A 19122-nucleotide genomic window follows, 5' to 3' on the forward strand; every position below is an offset into this window, starting at 1 on the left:
TGCCACAAAATCTGCCTTGAGGCCTGTTGAAGTGTGAGAGGCTCCTGCCAACACTTCAGCTTTTAGTGTCTTTACATGACTCCCTGAGGGCCACACTGACGAGCAAGCAAGGCCTTTAGGTTGGAACACGAGACAGGTTAGGGGTGGAAAGATGATGCATTTGCATGCCACAAGCCTCTGTGAGTATCAGGGCAATTAAACAGGGATAGTAGGTAGAAGTGCCCGAGCTGATCATCATCAATTATTCAGCTGGTGCATGTGTGACTATTGACACCGGCGGAGACATCTCCTGCGCTAATGGAGCGTCGCGGAAGCCAAGAGTCTGGATGTTGGCAAATTTGAGGCCAAAACCTGCAGGTGATGTAAAGCAGCCCGTCATGCTAACTAACCGAGATTGATGCACTGTTGCCTTGATGGAAAAAGGTTCAGGTTCGACTTACTTGACTGGGTTTCCAAATAGGCAACTTTTTCCGACCGTCCAAAATCAGTATGGTACGGGATTTCCAGGGTCTTAAAATGTATAGTGAAATTGGTTTATTAAAGTCTAAATTTAATTGTTATATATAATTGTATATAAACAGTGTTTGGTCTTGAAAAAAAAACTGAGGCAATATTACGATGTGTTTGACTAACTTTGAAGCCAGTCAGGGACAAGAGAGCCGAAACAAATGAGATAAGCATCCTCCATGTTCTTGGAATATTGTTCTGCCTCCTTATCAGATAAGTGAAACTCCTGCAGCCTATTTTGTTATCCACTAATCTCGCTTCGGTCTGGCTAGCTATCTGTAGTTAGATATGTGGCCAGATACAAATGGCTAAACAAAGTGGGCCGACGTGATGAATGGACGATAACGACGCCCAGGGGAGCACGGGATCCAGGTTAACTCCAGCGTATCGAGATAACATCTGTAACATGCGCAGGGAAGCTAACTGGGCTCCAAAGTGGTTGAATCAAAGTTTGCTGAGGCAGCAGAAAGGAAGACAATGTGGCTTGGATGGCAACAGGTGGGTGATGAAGCACCGTTGAGGAACCTAAATGAGTCCCACAGCCCTACTGTACTGTTAGCACTACTGTACTATTAGCATAGCAGTTTATTTTGCATTTGATTTCGCTAATGCTAATTTAATTTGTTGTAAATTGTCTTTGTTTTCAAATGTTAGCAAGTTCAGTTCAGTCCATTTGATTTTCCATCCATCCATCCGTCCATTTTCTATACCGCTTGTCCCCATGGGGGTCGCGGGTGTGCTGGGGCCTATCCCAGCAGTCATCGGGCAGTTGGCGGGGGACACCCTGAACCGGTTCCCAGCCGATCGCAGGGCACACAGAGACAAACAACCATCCGCACTCGCACTCACACCTAGGGGAAATTTGGAGTGCTCAATTGCCCTACCAAGCATGTTTTTGGGATGTGGGAGGAAACCGGAGTGCCCAGAGAAAACCCTACGCAGGCACAGGAAGAACATGCAAACTCCACACAGGGAGGACCGGAGGTGGAATCGAACCGGCACCCTCCTAACTGTGAGGCGGACGTGCTAACCAGTGCGCCGCCGAGCCGCCCTTCCATTTGATTTACCCAATGCTAATTTAATTTGTCGTAAATTGTCTTTGTTTATAAAAGTTAGCAAGTTCAGTTCAGTGAAGACTCTCATTAAAACTGTCAGAAAATAAATGCTGAAGAATTCGTGAACAACTTTGTTTCTCCACTAAGCCCTCCTACCATTGCTTAGTTCGAAAACTTTGAGTACATTCCAGTACATTATCACAAATTTAGTGACTCTGCTACATAGCCGGGCAGCGGGGGTTAGCTGGCCGAGATTTACTAATGAGCTCTGAAGCAGCAGGATGGTACTGGGAGGATTCCCGCTTTGAAAACGGCAGCTGAGGCTTCGCATTAGATGTGCTGAGCCTGTACGTTGACAGTGGTTGGAACGAGGCCTTCAGTTTACGTCAGATGCGCTGGACCAAGCTATATTTCAACTGTCTCATTTCCATCCGTTCCGGTTTCACGGCGGATTATTGTTCTGGTGTGGCCGCTTCATACAATGGGATGTGACAATGCTCCGTTCTGGAAAATGATGGTACTTGCCTGAGAGCGTTTCACTGCCATAAATGTTTCTCAACACGTTGATATGGTAATCTTTGACTTTGAACTGGACCTCCTACAGTCGCACCTTGTGAGAGAGCCTTTTCAGGCCTGCATGAGTCTGGACCCTAGCCAACTGTTCAAATCCAAACAACCTAAAAAAAAAAAATAGAGCTTTATTTAAAAAATAATAATTGTGTGTGTTCAAGGAAAACAGCAGTAGAGATTCTTTTACCAGCAGAGCACCGTGCACATGCTGAGACGTGAGCGCCTTCCTCTGAGTTAAATATGCAATTCTGTTTTCACAAGCGTGGGTCCAGGTGCCCGTCGGTGGCCCCGGTCCAGCTGGAGGATGTGGCCCATTTGCTTCGGCTGGCATGCTGGCTGGCATACTAACGGAGTGTGACAAGGCTCCAACTCCTGTCCACCAGAAAAGCATGACTACAGGATTACGCAAGACTGTCTTCCACTTTTGAGGGGGGATGCATATTAGGGGGGTTATTGGCTTTCTCAGAAATGATTCCAGTTGGAACTAAAATGTGGAATCACACTACTACAGCGCAATAGTTATTTTGCTGATCTCTGAAAATGGAATGGAAAATGAAGATAGCAAATCATCAAGCGGGATTGCGAACCTCCAAAGAATTTAGTTTTGTCCACATGGAAATTTGCTTATGTTACCTAACAAAATGGAGAACAGCAAAAGGATTAGTTAAGCAAGTGGAGAGTCCGATTGCTTTTGGAGCAAGGTCCGATCTCATTTTTACCACAACAGGACCACGCTGACTTTTGTTTGGTGGTCTTAGATGAGTTTGTTTGGCCTTTAATTGTCTTAATCAGCCCATTCTGATTTAAACTTGTTAAAGGTTTTCAATGCAAAATCATCCTCATTTTCTGGTCATCTGTGTTGCAAAGAGCTTAATTCACCAAGACTAATTTTAAGCCTTTTTATGACAGTGAAACAATCTTGTCACACACCTGTTGCTAGTTCTGGGTAGGGGTATTAATTGTCGGGCCTGTGTCAGCACACGCTAATCCTTGGCCATTATTACCAGCGTGAACTATTTCTGCTCATCATTTTGTGGATGTTTGGGGAATGCACTGTCGGTGCCCTACAGCTTTCTCCATACACGCTCCCCTTTTTTGATAGCCAATGTCATAGAGAACAAATGGCCTGCTGCTGACATGCTGATTTCTTCCCTCGTGTGCTGAGAAGCGTGTGTGCAGGTAAAACACTATGGCTTTAGGCGTTTTGGTAATTGAGTGCTATAGGGGGTCAGAAAATTGACTTTTCTAATTATTGAAAATTAGCAAGAGAAACATTGGGTCTGTCTTGCAAGTAAACGTCAAAAGAGCAATGCCATCCTCTCACCACCTTTGCCTGGTATTCCACCATCTGCCCGTCGGGCTTAACCCACTAATTGTGGCCTCACTTCCTCCGCCGTTGTCGCATGCCTGCGGCTTGCTTTTCCAAGCCACGGTTATATTAAGAAGCGGGTGTTTTAGTTGAACGGACGTCATGCTATCAGCTGAAATGATCAGTTTGTGTGTAACGGCCGCCTGATTGATGGTGCCTGAGGTTCCTGTGGCCCTGTGTGGAAGAGGCTTTGGCTGAGTTTGACTTCTTATTAGATAGTAACAAGGATGGAAGTAAACAGTAGTTAGGATGTGGGGTTGTCATGGAAATGTAAGAGGGATACAGTATAATCGTTTTTGGAAGAATGACTGGCGCTGAGTAGGTTGTATTTGAGATGTGTGATGCAAAGAGGACATCTACTGGCTATCTTCTGTCATGACAACAAGTGAACTATTTTAAGGCGGGATGTTCTTTGTAAAGTTAGTGTAAAAAAGCAAATCTATTTAACGAGTATTATAAGTACTACCTTTTAGATAGTACACTACCATGAAAACTGATAATAAAAGTAATCACACAAAATAATCACAAAATCACTTTACGGATAATATTTCTTTAAAAAAATCAACTTTACGACTATTCTTATATTAGTGTAAAAATAAACAATTTAAAAGTATATCAATTTCACTAACCGTAAATGTATTTACTTATTAAGAGTTTGTAATTCAAATAAATATTTCGAATTATTTATATTGACTTTTAATTTGAAAGCTCTAATTGATGTTGTTAAAAATAAGATGATCACAATTGCGTTTTATTGACAAAAAGAAAATTCCCACCGCCTTATATCGCTGCGGCTCTACCTCTATTGATGACAGTAAGGGGTATTATAATATCTACAATACAATACACATGAATTGTGAATGAAAAAGTAAGACTATATCAAGACAACGTCGTGACCGCAGAAGCATCCCTGCTTCCTGAGCCCTCAAAATGTCATCGCGTCACGATGTCCGCGTCGACCAATTACATCCCCGACCCGAATCCTTATTATACGACGAACAGCCACGTTGTCCAATCGTACACTTACAATCGCCCTTGGTGCACGCCTTCTTTCTGGATTTGGCCAATTGGGACGGAGCAGTAATTACTAATTCATTACAATACGAAGGGGAGTGACGCAGTTGCTGAAAACCAAAAGCTACCCGCGTAAGACCTGAAAAAACCTCCGTAAATCTCTTCCGGGTGTCCGGCCACAAATCTCAGAAACAACGCAGAGGACATCGCCGGTTGTGTGGACTGGGGCTGTATGTGCCATTCGTTGCGCTCCTTGAGATTCGGGTGCCATTCCGGTTGGAGGTTGCGGTCGTCCGCGAGGACTCGATGCGATAACCAGAGCGAGACATGCCGCAGCCTAAGTCACGAAAGCTCGCCATCCTCGGATACCGATCCGTAGGTGAGAACCGGTTACACGACAAGACTTGGGTTGTTCCTTCCCGGGAAAAGGATGCATGCTCCGGCCGGGGCTAGGCTGTAGCGGGCCCTGGGTACTCACAGCATCCCTCCCTACACCAGGTGAAGGCGTCCCCGGCACCAGGCCTCCGCCTTAAAACCAAAACGGTCAACATTTTTTGCATACTTTCGCCGTCAAACGACAAAACCACACACACCCCTCCGGCTTACGCTAATGCGCGACGAGCGGATGGATTTGACGCATGACTGGCTGGTCATGTCACTGCGAGCTGGCGCAGTTGAAAAATTAAGGGTAGCGTGATGGATGCTTGACTCTTCCGTTAATAGTGTCTTTTTTTTGGTTCCATAATCCTGCCATAGACAATGCTACATTAACTCATCAGCAGTGAGAACCAAATGTTCTAAGGGTTAAGCGTTAATGTGTTTATATAACCATAAATTGTGATGCCAATAAACTGGGTAGGCCAAAAGTAGGTAAACGCTTGAAAGAATATGTTCTTGGTTACATTTACACTTATTGTTCTTGTATAACACGAGGTAATACATTCCACTCACCGAGGGTGTGAATAATTCTATGATGATGCAAAACCATTAAACCATATGCGTTTTCTTCTTTTACAGGAAAGTCCTCTTTGACCATTCAGTTTGTCGAGGGCCAGTTTGTCGACTCCTATGACCCCACAATAGAAAATAGTAAGTATGTGATTAGGATAATGACAATGTCCATTTTGTGGTCCTATTTACCATCAGAATTTTATTCGTTGTGAATTTGCATAGGGGATTTGCTTAGGGTTTGCAAATTCAACCAAATTTTAACACAAATGCAATTGTTTCTCACAATTTAAAGTAGTTCCCAGATGTTGTAGTACTCTGTGACACGCCTTCATCAAAATACTCCAACGATCCTGAAATACTAAATGCTTTATACACTGATTTGACTCTGGCTGAACTTAGTCCATTTTGGGGAAGTGGTGCGGTCTCACCACGAACCCATTCCAATAGCATCGCCGAGTAAGACTGTTGTTATCCACATCGACTAAAAAAAAAAAAATGCAAAGTGCATGCAAGTTCCCACAAAGCTAGGCATTTTCTTAGTCAAATCAACAGTTCATCACAAGCTGCTGAATTACAGTTTGAATATTCTCCCTTTCATCTCTGGGTTCTCCACCTTTTAGTCCTAAAAAGTATATTCACTATTATTAATAAAGTATATTTAATGTTACATACTATTTTAGGTCACTATTAGATGATGCACATTCTTTGTTATACCACTAGAGGGAGCGTGCGTACGACTAGTCCGCCACACAGAATCACTGCTCTGTATTGTCCATATGGATGAATGCCTTTTTGTCCTGCGATAGGCTGGCAACCAGACCAGGGTGTACCGTGCCTCTTGAATAATGTCAGCTGGGATAGGCCCTAGGATGGAATTGATCAATTTAAAAGGATCAGTGGATGTGGTGAAATCAGCGGACACATCACTAAACACAAATTCCCCCTAATACTGCAGTCACTTGAAAATGGTGGCTCTTTACCTACCTAAATGAGATAACTAAAGATTTATGTGGTTATTTGCACTTGATGAATGAACAAGTAGTCTATTTGCATTCCAGCCATTCAGAGTGCATTTTCCATAATAGGACGATATCTTCAGCAATGTCTGTCAAATCTCCAACAGTCCAGCAGATGCTTCAAAGACTCCATTGATTCCACAGCCCAAAATTTTCCTGAAGGCCTCATCATTTTTTACCAATCCTGGCAAGCACGTGGTATGCCTCTATAAATAACTAGGAAGCAGTTACTGTAAAAGCCAAGTGTCAGCGTTCTCCACAGGCACAATATCGACCCGTCCCTGCACCCGGTGAACCCACTCGTGATGGATCCACTCCAAAGCAGAAGTAAAGACGTTCCACCGTCTCATACGTTTTTCTTTTTCTTCTCCTGCCTGCAGCGTTTACTAAGATGATCACGATAAATGGACAAGAATATCATCTCCAGCTGGTGGACACGGCAGGACAGGTAGTACTCTTTCCATACATGTATCAGAATGCTGAGAAAAATAAATATACACTGCCGGACTTCACACTGATAATATTTTTGCTATTTTTGTCATAGACTGTAATCCTTGTAATTCATATATTGATCGGCTGTGCGATGTACAACTAACATGCAACTATTGTATTGTTCTATCTCCACAGGATGAATATTCCATCTTCCCTCAGACGTACTCCATAGATATAAATGGCTACATCCTAGTCTATTCCGTGACATCCAATAAAAGGTGTGCTTTTACTTTCGTTAACAGTGGAGAACATAGCGGCAAAATGACCTATTTTTTCTTGCAGCTTTGAAGTGGTCCAAGTGATTCATGAAAAACTGCTGGACATGGTGGGGAAAGTTCAGTGAGTACCACGTCATCGGCTTGTTCCGGAGCCCAAAATGGTATCAAAACGTGTCACTTTACTTCCCCCGCGCCACAGAGTTCCCATCATGCTCGTTGGAAACAAAAACGATCTGCACATGGAGAGGTACATCATCAAATTATTCGCCGTGAATGGAAACAGGTGTACCTAATATTGTGGTCCTGATTTTTATGTTCTAGAGTAATCAGCTGCGAAGAGGGGAAAGCATTAGCAGACTCTTGGAACGCTGCCTTCATGGAATCCTCGGCCAAAGAAAACCAGGTACCTTGTGGTGATGTGGCTCATTTTTGGAGAACTCGCCAGTTGTTGTAGGAGCTTGGGGATGATGAACAAAAAATATTCCCAAAGATGTTTTATCTCACGGTTGGAAGTATTGTATGTGAGAGACATGGAGTGTGCGGCTGTGTGTGCAGACGGCCGTGGAGGTTTTTCGCCGGATGATCTTGGAGGCAGAGAAAATGGATGGCGGCGCACAGCCTGGCAAGACGTCCTGCGCCATCATGTAGGGGGCCAGCCACAACCGATGTGACTACATATATATCAGGGATGAGAATTTTCTGCGGATCTGCGCATTTCCGTGTTTTTTTCCGTCGAAAGTATCATTTTCGTGAATCGTGTAAATCCGTTGAGAATTTTTATATATATATATATATATATATATATATATACACACACACACACACACACACACACGGGAGGGGGGTAAGCGGCCGGCCAGCTGGCCGGGCAACGTTAGCCTTGGCGACTCGCGAGCATTCGCCCGGCATCTTTTGGCACATCTCAAGGCAAAATTAGTAAAGCTGTGAGTTTGAAAATCGTCTTGCCTCTGTAAACCTAACTCACTGGCAGCAGTGATGCGACATCCGCATTTGCCATTCTCATCCCTGATATATACACGCGCACATGCACACATAAACAAGAATACAGGTGAGGCAACTGCACTGCACTAGGATATCCCGTTTTACTTGAAGGCTAGTTAACGCCACTTCTCCACCGCGCCGGGTCCTGAATATTCTCCATAGCTCCGGAACCCGTTGTTTATCAGTATTGTTATCCATGTTTTTCTTAAGGTGTGCTTGTTGTGGAAGCGGGACGAGTGGCGCTCTTTAATTTCATCACAAATCATGGATCAAAACAAGCCTTTTCCCCAACATATGTTCATTTTATCCGTTTCCATATAGCAGTTAGTGTCAGACAAATAGTAGTAGACAAACATACAGAAAATGTCATCCATTTTTTAAAGTTGAAAATGTTGTACAAATGTTTTGGATTGTAATCATTAAAACCAAAAGTGGTTATGTAAAAAGCACTTGTCTGCGGTTTCTTTTCCTTTTTTTTTTTATAGACTTGAAATCATTACCTTTTCATTTCCAAAATGACAGTCAAAGGTTATTTTTCTGGGGTGTTTACAAAAGGGAAATTAGTAATATTTAAATAAATTGAAGTAAAAGGAGCAGAAAAGTACTATGATAATTATAAAAGAAAATAAGTGTATTTGGTGGCACCTTGAGAGGGGGGATTGTAATATAAGAAATGAGTAATAATATTCCAAGAAAAATAGTTAAATTCCAACAAAAGTTGTAAAAAAAAAAAATAGTATTCCTAATGTAGTAGTTTTAGTGGGAGTACGCCAAGGCTAGGCTAATACAGCCAAACATCAACTGTCAAATAAAAAATGACTCCACCAAGAACAAACTACACACATCATTACAGGCTAATTATCTTGATTTGACGTGTATGTAATATTTGCAAAAACCAGGAGTGCCTTTGTCATAATCCACTTTCAATTCTATGTGTTGCTGCTACTTTATGTACCAACTGAACTTTAGAATGATCAAAATTATAACATAATATCCAAGTAGGCAATAAACACACCAATTTATCTACAAAAAACAGAAAATTTAATTGAAAATAAATTGTTCTCTTAAATTATTTTGCTTGTACAAATCATCTGTTAAAAGATATCAAAGCAAACATAAATCGTCCACATACACACACAATAATCCACATACACACACAATAACCTAATCTAAAGGCCCAATCAATGTTACCAATAGCCGGCAATCACTCAACAGCAATATACACAAATGTCGGTCAACGTTGCTGACTAGATCGATGCTTGTGTACGTAGAAGCCTAAAACAAATGGCTCATTCACCCAAGGACAAATATAAACAAATGTACCTTACTTTCAATGACGCGCGTTTAGTTCGGTCGTCCAGACAGCAAGGATGGAGAAAGCAACAGTTGCAGGTCCAAAGTCCACCAAGCAATGTTAGCAAAGCACTCCAAGTTGACAAAGTCCTCCCAGTCGGCGAGCGGTTCACTTCGGCGGGGTTCTTGTCTTCCTTGGCAACTTCGTTTCTCCACACAGGCCTTACTTCATGCGTTAGATCAGTGGTTCTTGACCTTCTTGGAGGTACCGAACCCCACCAGTTTTATATGCGCATTCATTGAACCCCTCTAATTCAAGACATCAATGTTTATTACTGGTGCACAAAATGACCCATGCATGAAGGAGATTCAAGAATCAGCTTTATTGACCAAATTTGTGGATGCCAAACAAGGAATTTGACTCAGGTTGATCTCAGCCTCTGTACAACATTTAAGTGACTAACAACATTCAGGTGACTAACAACATTTAAGTGGCAAGAACAGGATATGATTGCCCAGTGATGTCTCTGAGACTCTATGAGTGGTGTGAGTTCATCAGAGCGACAGCCTGGGGGAAGAAGCTGTCTCTGTGTCTGCTGGTTTTGGGGTACAGCGCTCTGTAACGCCGTCCGGAGGGGAGTAGTTCAAACAGACTGTGACCTGGGTGAGAATGGTCTGTAGCAGTGCTTCTCAAATAGTGGGGCGCGCCCCCCTTGGGGGGCGCGGTGCAATACCTGGGGGGGCGCGTGTGACCCTGGGGAACAGGCTTTTTTTTTTTTTTTTTTTTTTTTGGCAGTACTCGAATAAAGTGTAATTGCGCATTTACTACAGTAGGCGGCAGTGGCGCTCTCATTGTTACTTCTGTCACGTTTGCGACAGTGCAACATTTTACGACTTACAAGACAACAGGTTTGCCTTGGTTAGCACAAATTGTTTAATTCACCTTGTTTTGTAGGTTCAAGTGTTTTATATATTGTGCTCCTGAGTTAATGTTGCTGAACTGAATATAAAAAAGTTATTATTTTTTTAGTTTTTGTAGTTTATTAGTTATTATAATTATTAAATATTATTTATTGATTTGATTTAATTTTGCAATGGTGCAATTAGTTGGTCAAACATGTTTACAGTTTAAACAAGGATTTATTTATTCTTAATTTCAGGCATTGATGCACTTAAAATCTTTTCTGTTGCAGACTTAAAACACGATTTGATAAAGTTATTCTTTGTAAGTTTGACCATATGTCTTTCTTTTTTTCTTTAATGTTAATAAGGATAAAATGTTATGCAGAGATGGATAGTCACGGTGGGGAGTGGGGGGCGCGAATAGTTTTCTTCTTGCTAGGGGGGGCGTAACAGAAAATAATTGAGAAGCACTGGTCTGTAGGGATGTTACTTGCACGTTTCCTGGTCCTGGACAGGTACAAGTCTTGGATATATATAGGAGGTTGGTCCTGATTAGAAGATAAGATGGCGGACAGAAGATAAGATGGCGGACAGAAGATAAGAAGATAAGATGGCGGACAGAAGATAAGATGGCGGACAAGATGGCGGCGCACGCAGTTGCAGCGGCTCAGTGCTCTCCCGATCTACGCATTGTTTGTTTTTTGTTAGTGTTTGTACCCACTGTATGTCGATCATACACCACCTACAACCGGCAGGAGCTCCTCAGGAGCAGGACTGCTTCGACAAGACTAACTGGGACATCTTCGTACACCGGGACTTGAACGTGTTCACAGACAGTGTTCTGTGTTATATCAAGCACTGCACAGACACTGTCACAGTGGACAAACCTATACGGATTAGGGCTGTGGACTCGGTCGGATTTTTGCACCGAGTCCGAGTCCGGCCTCTTGACCCCGAGTCCGAGTCCGGCTGTCCATTTTTTCTGTTAATTCATGTGACTGCTTAGTCTTTATTCAAGGCTAATTTAGATCAAAATCTAAATAATTACAACAGTTTTGTGATGGCTTTGTCTTTATTAAACATATAAACGAATACAACAAACAGATACTTTCAAGTTTTAATCATTAATTACACCATTATAGCTCAGACATTTATCTAAACACAAATAATTAGTGACGACCCCACAACTATCGAAACACATCAATGATATAAGCTGGGTGACATAATCGTCCTTGACATTGGTACATAATGTAAACATTAGCCTAAGTGCAACTCAACGTGGCCGCATTGATCGTAAATTACGCTCCGTTTCCCCCCCAAATCTAGAGGCAAAACATTGTTCTCTCGCTACTCCGGGGTTCTTCCATTTTGGCTGCGCGCGGCATTGTGGGTCTTGTACGTGCACGCACGCAGGCAGGCAGGCGCGGGCGCGCACGCAACAACTAAATTTGTCTTCATAACAAGCAAGTAGGGCTGTGGACAGTATTCCTACGCGCATTCTCAGCAGCATGATGAAAATAAAATTCAATAACGTCACTGAGGCATATTTTAACGAACTCCACTTCATTGTATGGCTTTTTAGCCCGTGTAATGTTCCAAGCCAGTTGAAACAATGCAAGTGTGACAGTCTGAGTGCTTCGTAATTTTTTTGAAAAACTTTACCTATTTTTCTGCCTGACTTTTCAAAGTCTCCAAACTTCCATCCATCCAGCCATTTTCTGAACCGCTTAGTCCCCACGGGGGTCGCGGGAGTGCTGGAGCCTATCCCAGCCGTCATCGGGCAGTAGGCGGGGGACACCCTGAACCGGTTGCCAGCCAATCGCAGGGCACACAGAGACAAACAACCATTTGCACTCGCACTCACACCTAGGGACAATTAGGAGTCTTCAATCGGCCTACCAAGCATGTTTTTGGGATGTGGGAGGAAACCGGAGTGCCCGGAGAAAACCCACGCGGGCCCGGGGAGAACATGCAAACTCCACACAGGGAGGGCCGGAGGTGGAATCGAACCCGCACCCTCCTAACTGTGAGGCGGACGTGCTACCCAGTGCGCCACCGAGCCACCGTCTCCAAACTTGTGCTTGCGAAATTCAGTCCCTTTTGCAAAGTCCTTATCGATATTGGCATGAAGTGAGCTGAAGTGGCGCTGACCATTTGAAGCTTTTAAATGCGCCAATGACGTCCGACATATCAGGCAGAATGGCTTGCCATAGCGTTCAACAAAAAACAACTTTAACTCTGTTAAAAACGTCCTGTGTTCATCGTCATATATTCGTTTAGCTGTGCATTTTTTCCTTGCCATTTTGGCAAGCGTCTTGTCAGCTTTTCTGGACCTAATGGGCCCCCGTAGTCACAGCCGGCGGCGCTCAATGCTGTCAAGTTTGAAAAACAAACTTGATCGTAAGCAGGGCTGTGGACAGTATTCCTACGCGCATTCTCAGCAGCATGATGAAAATAAAATTGAACGTATTTTTTTTATTGTCGGACTCGGTGGACTCGGTCAAAATCAGCACAGAGTCCGAGTCCGGCAAAAAATGACCGAGTCCGGCCGAGTCCGAGTCCCCGAGTCCGAGTCCACAGCCCTGATAAAAACGTTTGAAATCTTTTCTCTTTAAGAAAATTTAAGATGAATGACAGGTGAGTTGTTTTAACATCAGGTATTCCATTCATCCATTTTCTGAACCGCTTAGTCCCCACGCGGGTCGCGGGAGTGCTGGAGCCTATCCCAGCCATCATCGGGCAGTAGGCGGGGGACACCCTGAACCGGTTGCCAGCCAATCACAGGGCACACAGAGACAAACAACCATTTGCACTCGCACTCACACCTAGGGACAATTTGGAGTCTTCAATCGGCCTACAAAGCATGTTTTTGGGATGTGGGAGGAAACCGGAGTGCCCGGAGAAAACCCACGCGGGCCCGGGGAGAACATGCAAACTCCACACAGGAGGGCCGGAGGTGGAAGCGAACCCGCACCCTCCTAACTGAGGCGGACGTGCTACCCAGTGCGACATCAGGTATTGATCAGGTGATATCGATACCTGCCATATTTCAAGGTATTGGGTACTCATGAAGGTAGTTGATACCAGCTGCTGATAATTTAGGCAAAACAATTGGACATTGAGTGAATCCTTCTTGTCAGTGGTTTACACTGCGACAGTTTAACATGTCAGCACATCTACCAATGAGTCAGAAAAAAAAGGTCCCGCTTTCAAAAATCTCAATCTTAAAACCCAAAGTGACACCGCTATTGCAGTTCAAAATTGAAATCCCTCGTTGTGATATTTAGTGGATGGCAGGCCTTCAACATACAGATACTCGGAATACAAATCATTGCAACATTTTCAAGCAGCTCTCAAACACATTCATTCTTGTGTCACACGACCACCGCCAACAAAAATGACTTGCTTTATAACATGTCTTTATTTTTTGTCTTTTTGATACTTTGCAAACTAACTAAAGAACATGGAGGCACGAGCAGTCTTGAAGCATTCAGACTTGATGCACTCCCGCCGCTTTGGCACACCTGTCGGAGAAAGTAAAAGAGTTTCAGATTCAAGACTAAACTTCTGATTCTTCTTTCTGGAGATTTGGTTAGATTTCTCTTGAGATTTTGGGCTTCTAATTTTCAAGTCATTGTTTTGTTGCAGTGAAATGCTTCATAATTGTAACATGCGTGGCAAGTGTGAGTTTTTAGCGTAGAATTTGCAAAAACATTAAATGACATTACAGTGAATTTTTACAAAAAGTATTCATTGTATTGTATTTACATTTATTATGAGTACCAGGCATAAAAGAAGAATACTGACTGCAGTATGGCAGCTTCTTGGGGCTAATCATTTAGTTGTGCGCCCAGGCGGGGGTAGGGCCGCACAAACCAGTTATAAGGTGGCTCAATGATCATACGTTGGGTCTTCGAGTCAGGTGAGCCTGAAAAACAATGAATTAAAAATAAAATCATCATCAGATGAACGCCAGCCACATTGACAAACAATACTGTAGTTTTTTTATTTTTAAATACTGTGACAGATAACAGCAAGAACAAATTAATTACCGGGACGGCCAACCGCCATCATCTCAATGGCTGCGCCTGAAAACGAATGAATTAATATCATCATCAAATGAACAGCAGCCACATTAATAAACAATACTGAGCATTTGGAGAGATACTCACTGATTGTGAAGAGCAGGAAAATGCTTAAAGCCAAAATCACCAACTTCATTGTGCCGCCGTTCAACACGAGTTGCCTGTGATGGAGAACACTTGCTTTACAACAGCACAAATACTTGTAAAAATAGCCAAAAACGAGCCGGCGCATTTACCTACCTTGTTTACTTGGAGGTTTCACTTTGTGCAATTCAAAGACTTCAATGTGTTGTCGGTTATTTTATTTATAGCAGCTTTTATTGACTTATCATGTTTAAACATTATCGTCTACTTTGTTACAAGAGAGATGCGCCCCACCCCTTGTACTCACACATTCTGGTCAAATATGTATTTGTCATCCATCCAGATAATTATTACTACATAATTAGAATTCTTAATTCAAAAGCAGATTTTAAATGTTACCGCATCGCGTGTTCTTGCCAGATCTTTATTCTAGTCTGCCAACTGCCTCACGCATCCCAATGTGGTAGCCCGCCCGGGGTGGTCATGGACACTCTCTAGCGACCCCACAAGCCGGGGGTGTTCACAGAGTCGAAAGTACCGTGTTTTCCGCACTATAAGGCGCACATACAAACTTACAATTTACTCAAAAAAACACAGTGCGCCTCATAATGCCGAGCGCCTTATATATGGAACAATTGATGAATTTGTTGATCCATACTGGTTGTACACAGCGCTCTGCCAAAATGTTTCAGTACGTTTTAGTACGACTAGTAAATTACAAGATCGCATCGCTTTCAGCATTACGGCAACCGTGGACAGGGGCGTCACCGAAGTAAGCTACTACTGGTCGATCACATGACATTTAAAAACAAAATCAGTTTTTTCTATAGGCTAGAATCGCTTGATTGACATACATGTAAGCCTATCGGGAGGCAGTCACAGTGAACGGCACCCCCCTCTTCGCAGCAAGCCCGGCATCAAAGCTAAGAAGCTAATCAACGCATTACGCATCAACGCACGCACTCGCTTCTTTCTTTTAAACTAAAGAAAGTTTATGACCAGCAAAAATGAGTGGGGTTGTTGGACCAAGTAAGAAGCCAAACCGTATCACTTTCATACGGAAAGGGAGCTGGACTTTACCTCGTTGACTGGGTTGACATTCCCTTTAGCGCATCACCATCTAGTGGATGCACACTGCAACCCTAGTCAACCCCAGTTTGATGCAGTAGTTTAGATTGCGCCTTTTAATCTAGTGCGCCCTATATATGAAATAATTTCTAAAATAAAAAATTCAATGGAGGTCCGCCTTATAATCCAGTGCGCACTATTGTGCAGAAAAATACCGTAGTAGAATTTTGATGACTAACAGATTCTAGTAACATTGTGCTTCTTCGATATGATTTTACTGAAAGGGACGTCAATCGCAGTATGCAAAAGTGGTATCAACTCTGCAACGCTCTTGCAACGTAATGCAATGCAAATCAGTGTATGCCATAAAAGCGGAATATGCGATGTACACAAAAGGCAACTGAAATGGCTTTTTTTTTTTTTTAGAAAATTAAGACCAGCACCACATTATAACTTCACTTTCAGTCCATTTGTCGTGTTGGCTTTTTGCAAGCGGTTAGAATCTAACCGTTTGACAGGGGTGTCAAACTAATTTTTTTCGCAGGCCGCATTGTAGTCATAGCTTCTTTTGGAGGGCCATTATGACTGTCAACCCAAATAAATGTATGAGCACCCCATATTATATACAGTAAACGCTACAGAACAAACTGACAAATAACACGTTTTCAAATCAGACGAGTAAAAACTGGTCAAATATTTAAAAAAAAGAAGATATTATTAAAAGTCAAGACAATTTGCAATTCTAGTAATATCACACAAATGTGATGCACAATTTGTCTTCGCGGGCCACATAAAATGATGTGGCGGGCCGTATCTGGCCCGCGGGCCTTGAGTTTGACACCTGTGGGTTAGATGAAGTGGCAGCGGTCTTTGGCGCTTCTTATAGAGCAAGCGGCTATTGATTCAAATAGCCCGCTTGTATACGTCAAAGTCAAGTCAAAGTCAAAGTCAGCTTTATTGTCAATCCCTTCATATGTCAAGACACACAAAGAAACCGAAATTCCGTTTCCTCCATCCCACGGTGACGAGACATACAAGTAGGCGACACAAAACAAAAACAAGAAGGCACAAACCATAAATAATAAATAAAAAATAATAAATAAAACGAGCGATGAATAAATAATAAACCAATAACCCAATAAATAAGAGGAGCAAAACCGAGCCAGTGTGCATACAGCAGACAGCAAGAACAGGACGCTACGCTGAAAGGGGGAGCGAGTTCAGGATCCTAACAGCCTGGAGTACGAAGCTGTTGGAGAGTCTGGTGGTGCGGGAGCGCAGGCTCCTGTACCGCCTCCCAGAGGGCAGAAGATCAAACAAAGAGTGAGCGGGGTGACTCACATCACTCACAATCTTGGTCGCCTTGCGGGTGAGATGGGAGGTGTAAATGTCCTTCAAGGAGGGGAGAGAAGCACCAATAGTCTTACTAGCCGTTTTCACTATGCGCTGCAGGGCCTTCAAGTCGTAGTCGTACATTGCCGCCTTGTGCAAATATTTAACCTATACATAAAATTCAAGCTTTTTTTAATGACGTGAGCAGTTTGTTCTGGGTGGAGGCAGATCAAAGTTGGCTTCATTAGGTTAGAATTATTCCCACAGGGGAAATTGTTATTGCATTATTTTATACAATTATGATTACATGACGCAGTACATACTTGCTTACGGCTTAAAACATTCTCAACTTTTCTTTTTCCTCAAAGACAACTATAAGGGCGTTAGATGTTTGTTTCAGCAGAAAGGTTTTCTTTATACGATTCTTTTATGGTTCTGACTTTTTGGGTGTGAGTATTATAAAACATTTTTACTTGGCATAATAATCTTATATTCTCTGGATTCAAACTGGAAACCCAAATCCTGTCTTTATGTCTGAATTCTACTTTGAAGCCCCAAACTGGATTGACACTTACATGTGCTCTCAACTTTGTTAAAATAATCTGTATGTGTTAATTACAAATTTCTATCGCTGCCTTTGAGCTGTACATTTGCATTGCATTCATAAAGGCAAAAAATGAGTCACTGTTGAATTTTGTGGTTGTTTCAGACTGGATCTTTTATATATGTATTGTATTTTGAAACTGTCGAAAATTATACTATGATGTATTATTTTAATTAAAAAAAGACTTCTGCACATTATCTTTTAAAATGGCAATATTTTTTCATCTTTTTAGGAAGTATGTAGTGCTACGGCCCATGCCCCAGCAGCACTAATGACAAATTGTGGGAACCTCAAACATTTCTTGCCCATCCCTGACCAAAAAGTTCTTTGAAGTTGTCTTTTTCACGAATAATGAATTCATATTTTTGGAAAAAAAACACACAATTGATAAGACGCTTGAGGACAAAGAGCGTGTGGCATTTTAGAAAATTGGAATGAATATTTAAACATGATAAGTCAATAAGAGCTGCTATTAAAAAAAATAAGTCTCTTATAACACATCGATATTGGCACAAACTGAGACCAGTCATGTAGTCGTACTTGGCTCTGTTTTATTTTTCATAACTGTGGCTTAAATCTGATGCATGTGTCATCCAAATGTTCTTAATAACGGGTGACACGCTTGCAATTGTTCAAGTGTATTTGATAAGACGCTTGAGGACAAAGCGGGTGAGCATCTTTCAAGTGGCATTTTAGGAAATTGGAAAGCGGACAATGAATATTTAAACATAAGTCAATAAGAGCTGCTATTAAAAAAAATAAGTCTCTTATAACACATCCATATTGGCAGAAACTGAGACCAGTCATGTAGAGGTACTTTCCTCCGTTTTATTTTTCATAAGTGTGGCTTAAATCTGATGCATGTGTAATCCAAATGTTCTTTATAACGGGTGACATGCTTGCAATTGTTCACAAATTTTGATTGATTAAAAGATGTCAACAGCAGAAGACTTGCCCATCCAACCATACATAACACGTGGTGTTCATTATTGACAATCCGTGTCGACCAGAGAAGTCCAATAATAGAACACCGCTCGGGTTCAGATCGGGGTGGCCGTTCCTCCCAATCACGGCCTTCCAGAGTTAGGGTCACTGTCATTGCCCAAGTGAGCAAGTGAGTCCCCAGAAGGCGCGCTCTCCAGCACTTCTTCCAAGGACTCCAAAAAGGGTGGGTACTCTGAGCTGCCGTTTGGTGCATAGACACAAACAACAGTCAGGACCCGTCCCCCAACCCGAAGGCGGAGAGAGGCTACCCTCTCGTTCACCGGGGTGGACCCTAAAGTGCAGGCGCCCAGCCGGGGGGGCAATAAGTATACCCACACCTGCTCGACGCCTCTCACCGAGGGCAACTCCAGAGTGGAAGAAAGTCCAGCCCCTCTCGAGAGGGCTTATACCAGAACCTAAACTGTGTGTGGAGGCAAGTCCGGATATGTCTAGTCGGAACTTTTCTGCCTCGCACAACAGCTCGGGCTTCTTTCCAGCCAGAGAGGTGACATTCCATGTCCCAAGAGCCAGCTTCTGCAGCCGGGGATCGGACCGCCAAGGTCCCCGCCTTTGGC

At 42.8% G+C, this 19122-nt stretch overlaps 1 protein-coding gene and 1 long non-coding RNA gene across 5 annotated transcripts; one reads left to right on the top strand and one right to left on the bottom strand.

Moving 5' to 3' along the window:
- Positions 1 to 4550: 4550 nt before the first annotated feature.
- On the top strand, positions 4551 to 8643 carry rheb (Ras homolog, mTORC1 binding). 3 transcript variants are annotated; one of them, XM_037275973.1, is made up of 10 exons: positions 4551 to 4667; positions 4771 to 4894; positions 5533 to 5604; positions 6863 to 6930; positions 7110 to 7192; positions 7257 to 7313; positions 7392 to 7439; positions 7514 to 7595; positions 7748 to 7836; positions 8405 to 8643. In XM_037275973.1, exons 2-10 carry the CDS (start codon positions 4843 to 4845, stop codon positions 8442 to 8444), a joined length of 591 nt encoding a protein of 196 aa, XP_037131868.1. In that variant the 5' UTR covers positions 4551 to 4667; positions 4771 to 4842; the 3' UTR covers positions 8445 to 8643. The 3 variants fall into 3 exon arrangements, with proteins under 3 accessions (XP_037131868.1, XP_037131870.1, XP_037131869.1); XM_037275975.1 differs by lacking the exon at positions 8405 to 8643 and having other exon boundaries at positions 7748 to 8125; XM_037275974.1 differs by lacking the exon at positions 4551 to 4667 and having other exon boundaries at positions 4674 to 4894.
- A 5149-nt stretch (positions 8644 to 13792) lies between these two features.
- LOC119137027 lies at positions 13793 to 14797 on the bottom strand. Of its 2 annotated transcripts, none has more exons than XR_005100846.1 (5): positions 14716 to 14797; positions 14563 to 14636; positions 14443 to 14478; positions 14174 to 14318; positions 13793 to 13914 (listed from the first exon to the last, which is right to left on the bottom strand). It is a non-coding gene; the product is annotated as an uncharacterized LOC119137027 (long non-coding RNA). The 2 variants fall into 2 exon arrangements; XR_005100845.1 differs by having other exon boundaries at positions 14198 to 14318; positions 14716 to 14792.
- Between the last annotated feature and the right edge of the window lie 4325 nt (positions 14798 to 19122).

This window comes from Syngnathus acus, chromosome 17 (genome assembly GCF_901709675.1).
Source record: "Syngnathus acus chromosome 17, fSynAcu1.2, whole genome shotgun sequence".
Taxonomy (NCBI): domain Eukaryota; kingdom Metazoa; phylum Chordata; class Actinopteri; order Syngnathiformes; family Syngnathidae; genus Syngnathus; species Syngnathus acus.

What these genes read in the sequence shown, in the direction of transcription:
- rheb (XM_037275973.1), top strand. Translation starts at nt 4,843, where the DNA reads ATGCCGCAGCCTAAGTCACGAAAGCTCGCCATCCTCGGATACCGATCC. An exon ending in CCTCGGCCAAAGAAAACCAG is followed by an intron (nt 7,596 to 7,747) that starts GTACCTTGTGGT and finishes CTGTGTGTGCAG; the next exon opens with ACGGCCGTGGAGGTTTTTCG. An exon ending in AAGACGTCCTGCGCCATCAT is followed by an intron (nt 7,837 to 8,404) that starts GTAGGGGGCCAG and finishes GTTTTTCTTAAG; the next exon opens with GTGTGCTTGTTGTGGAAGCG.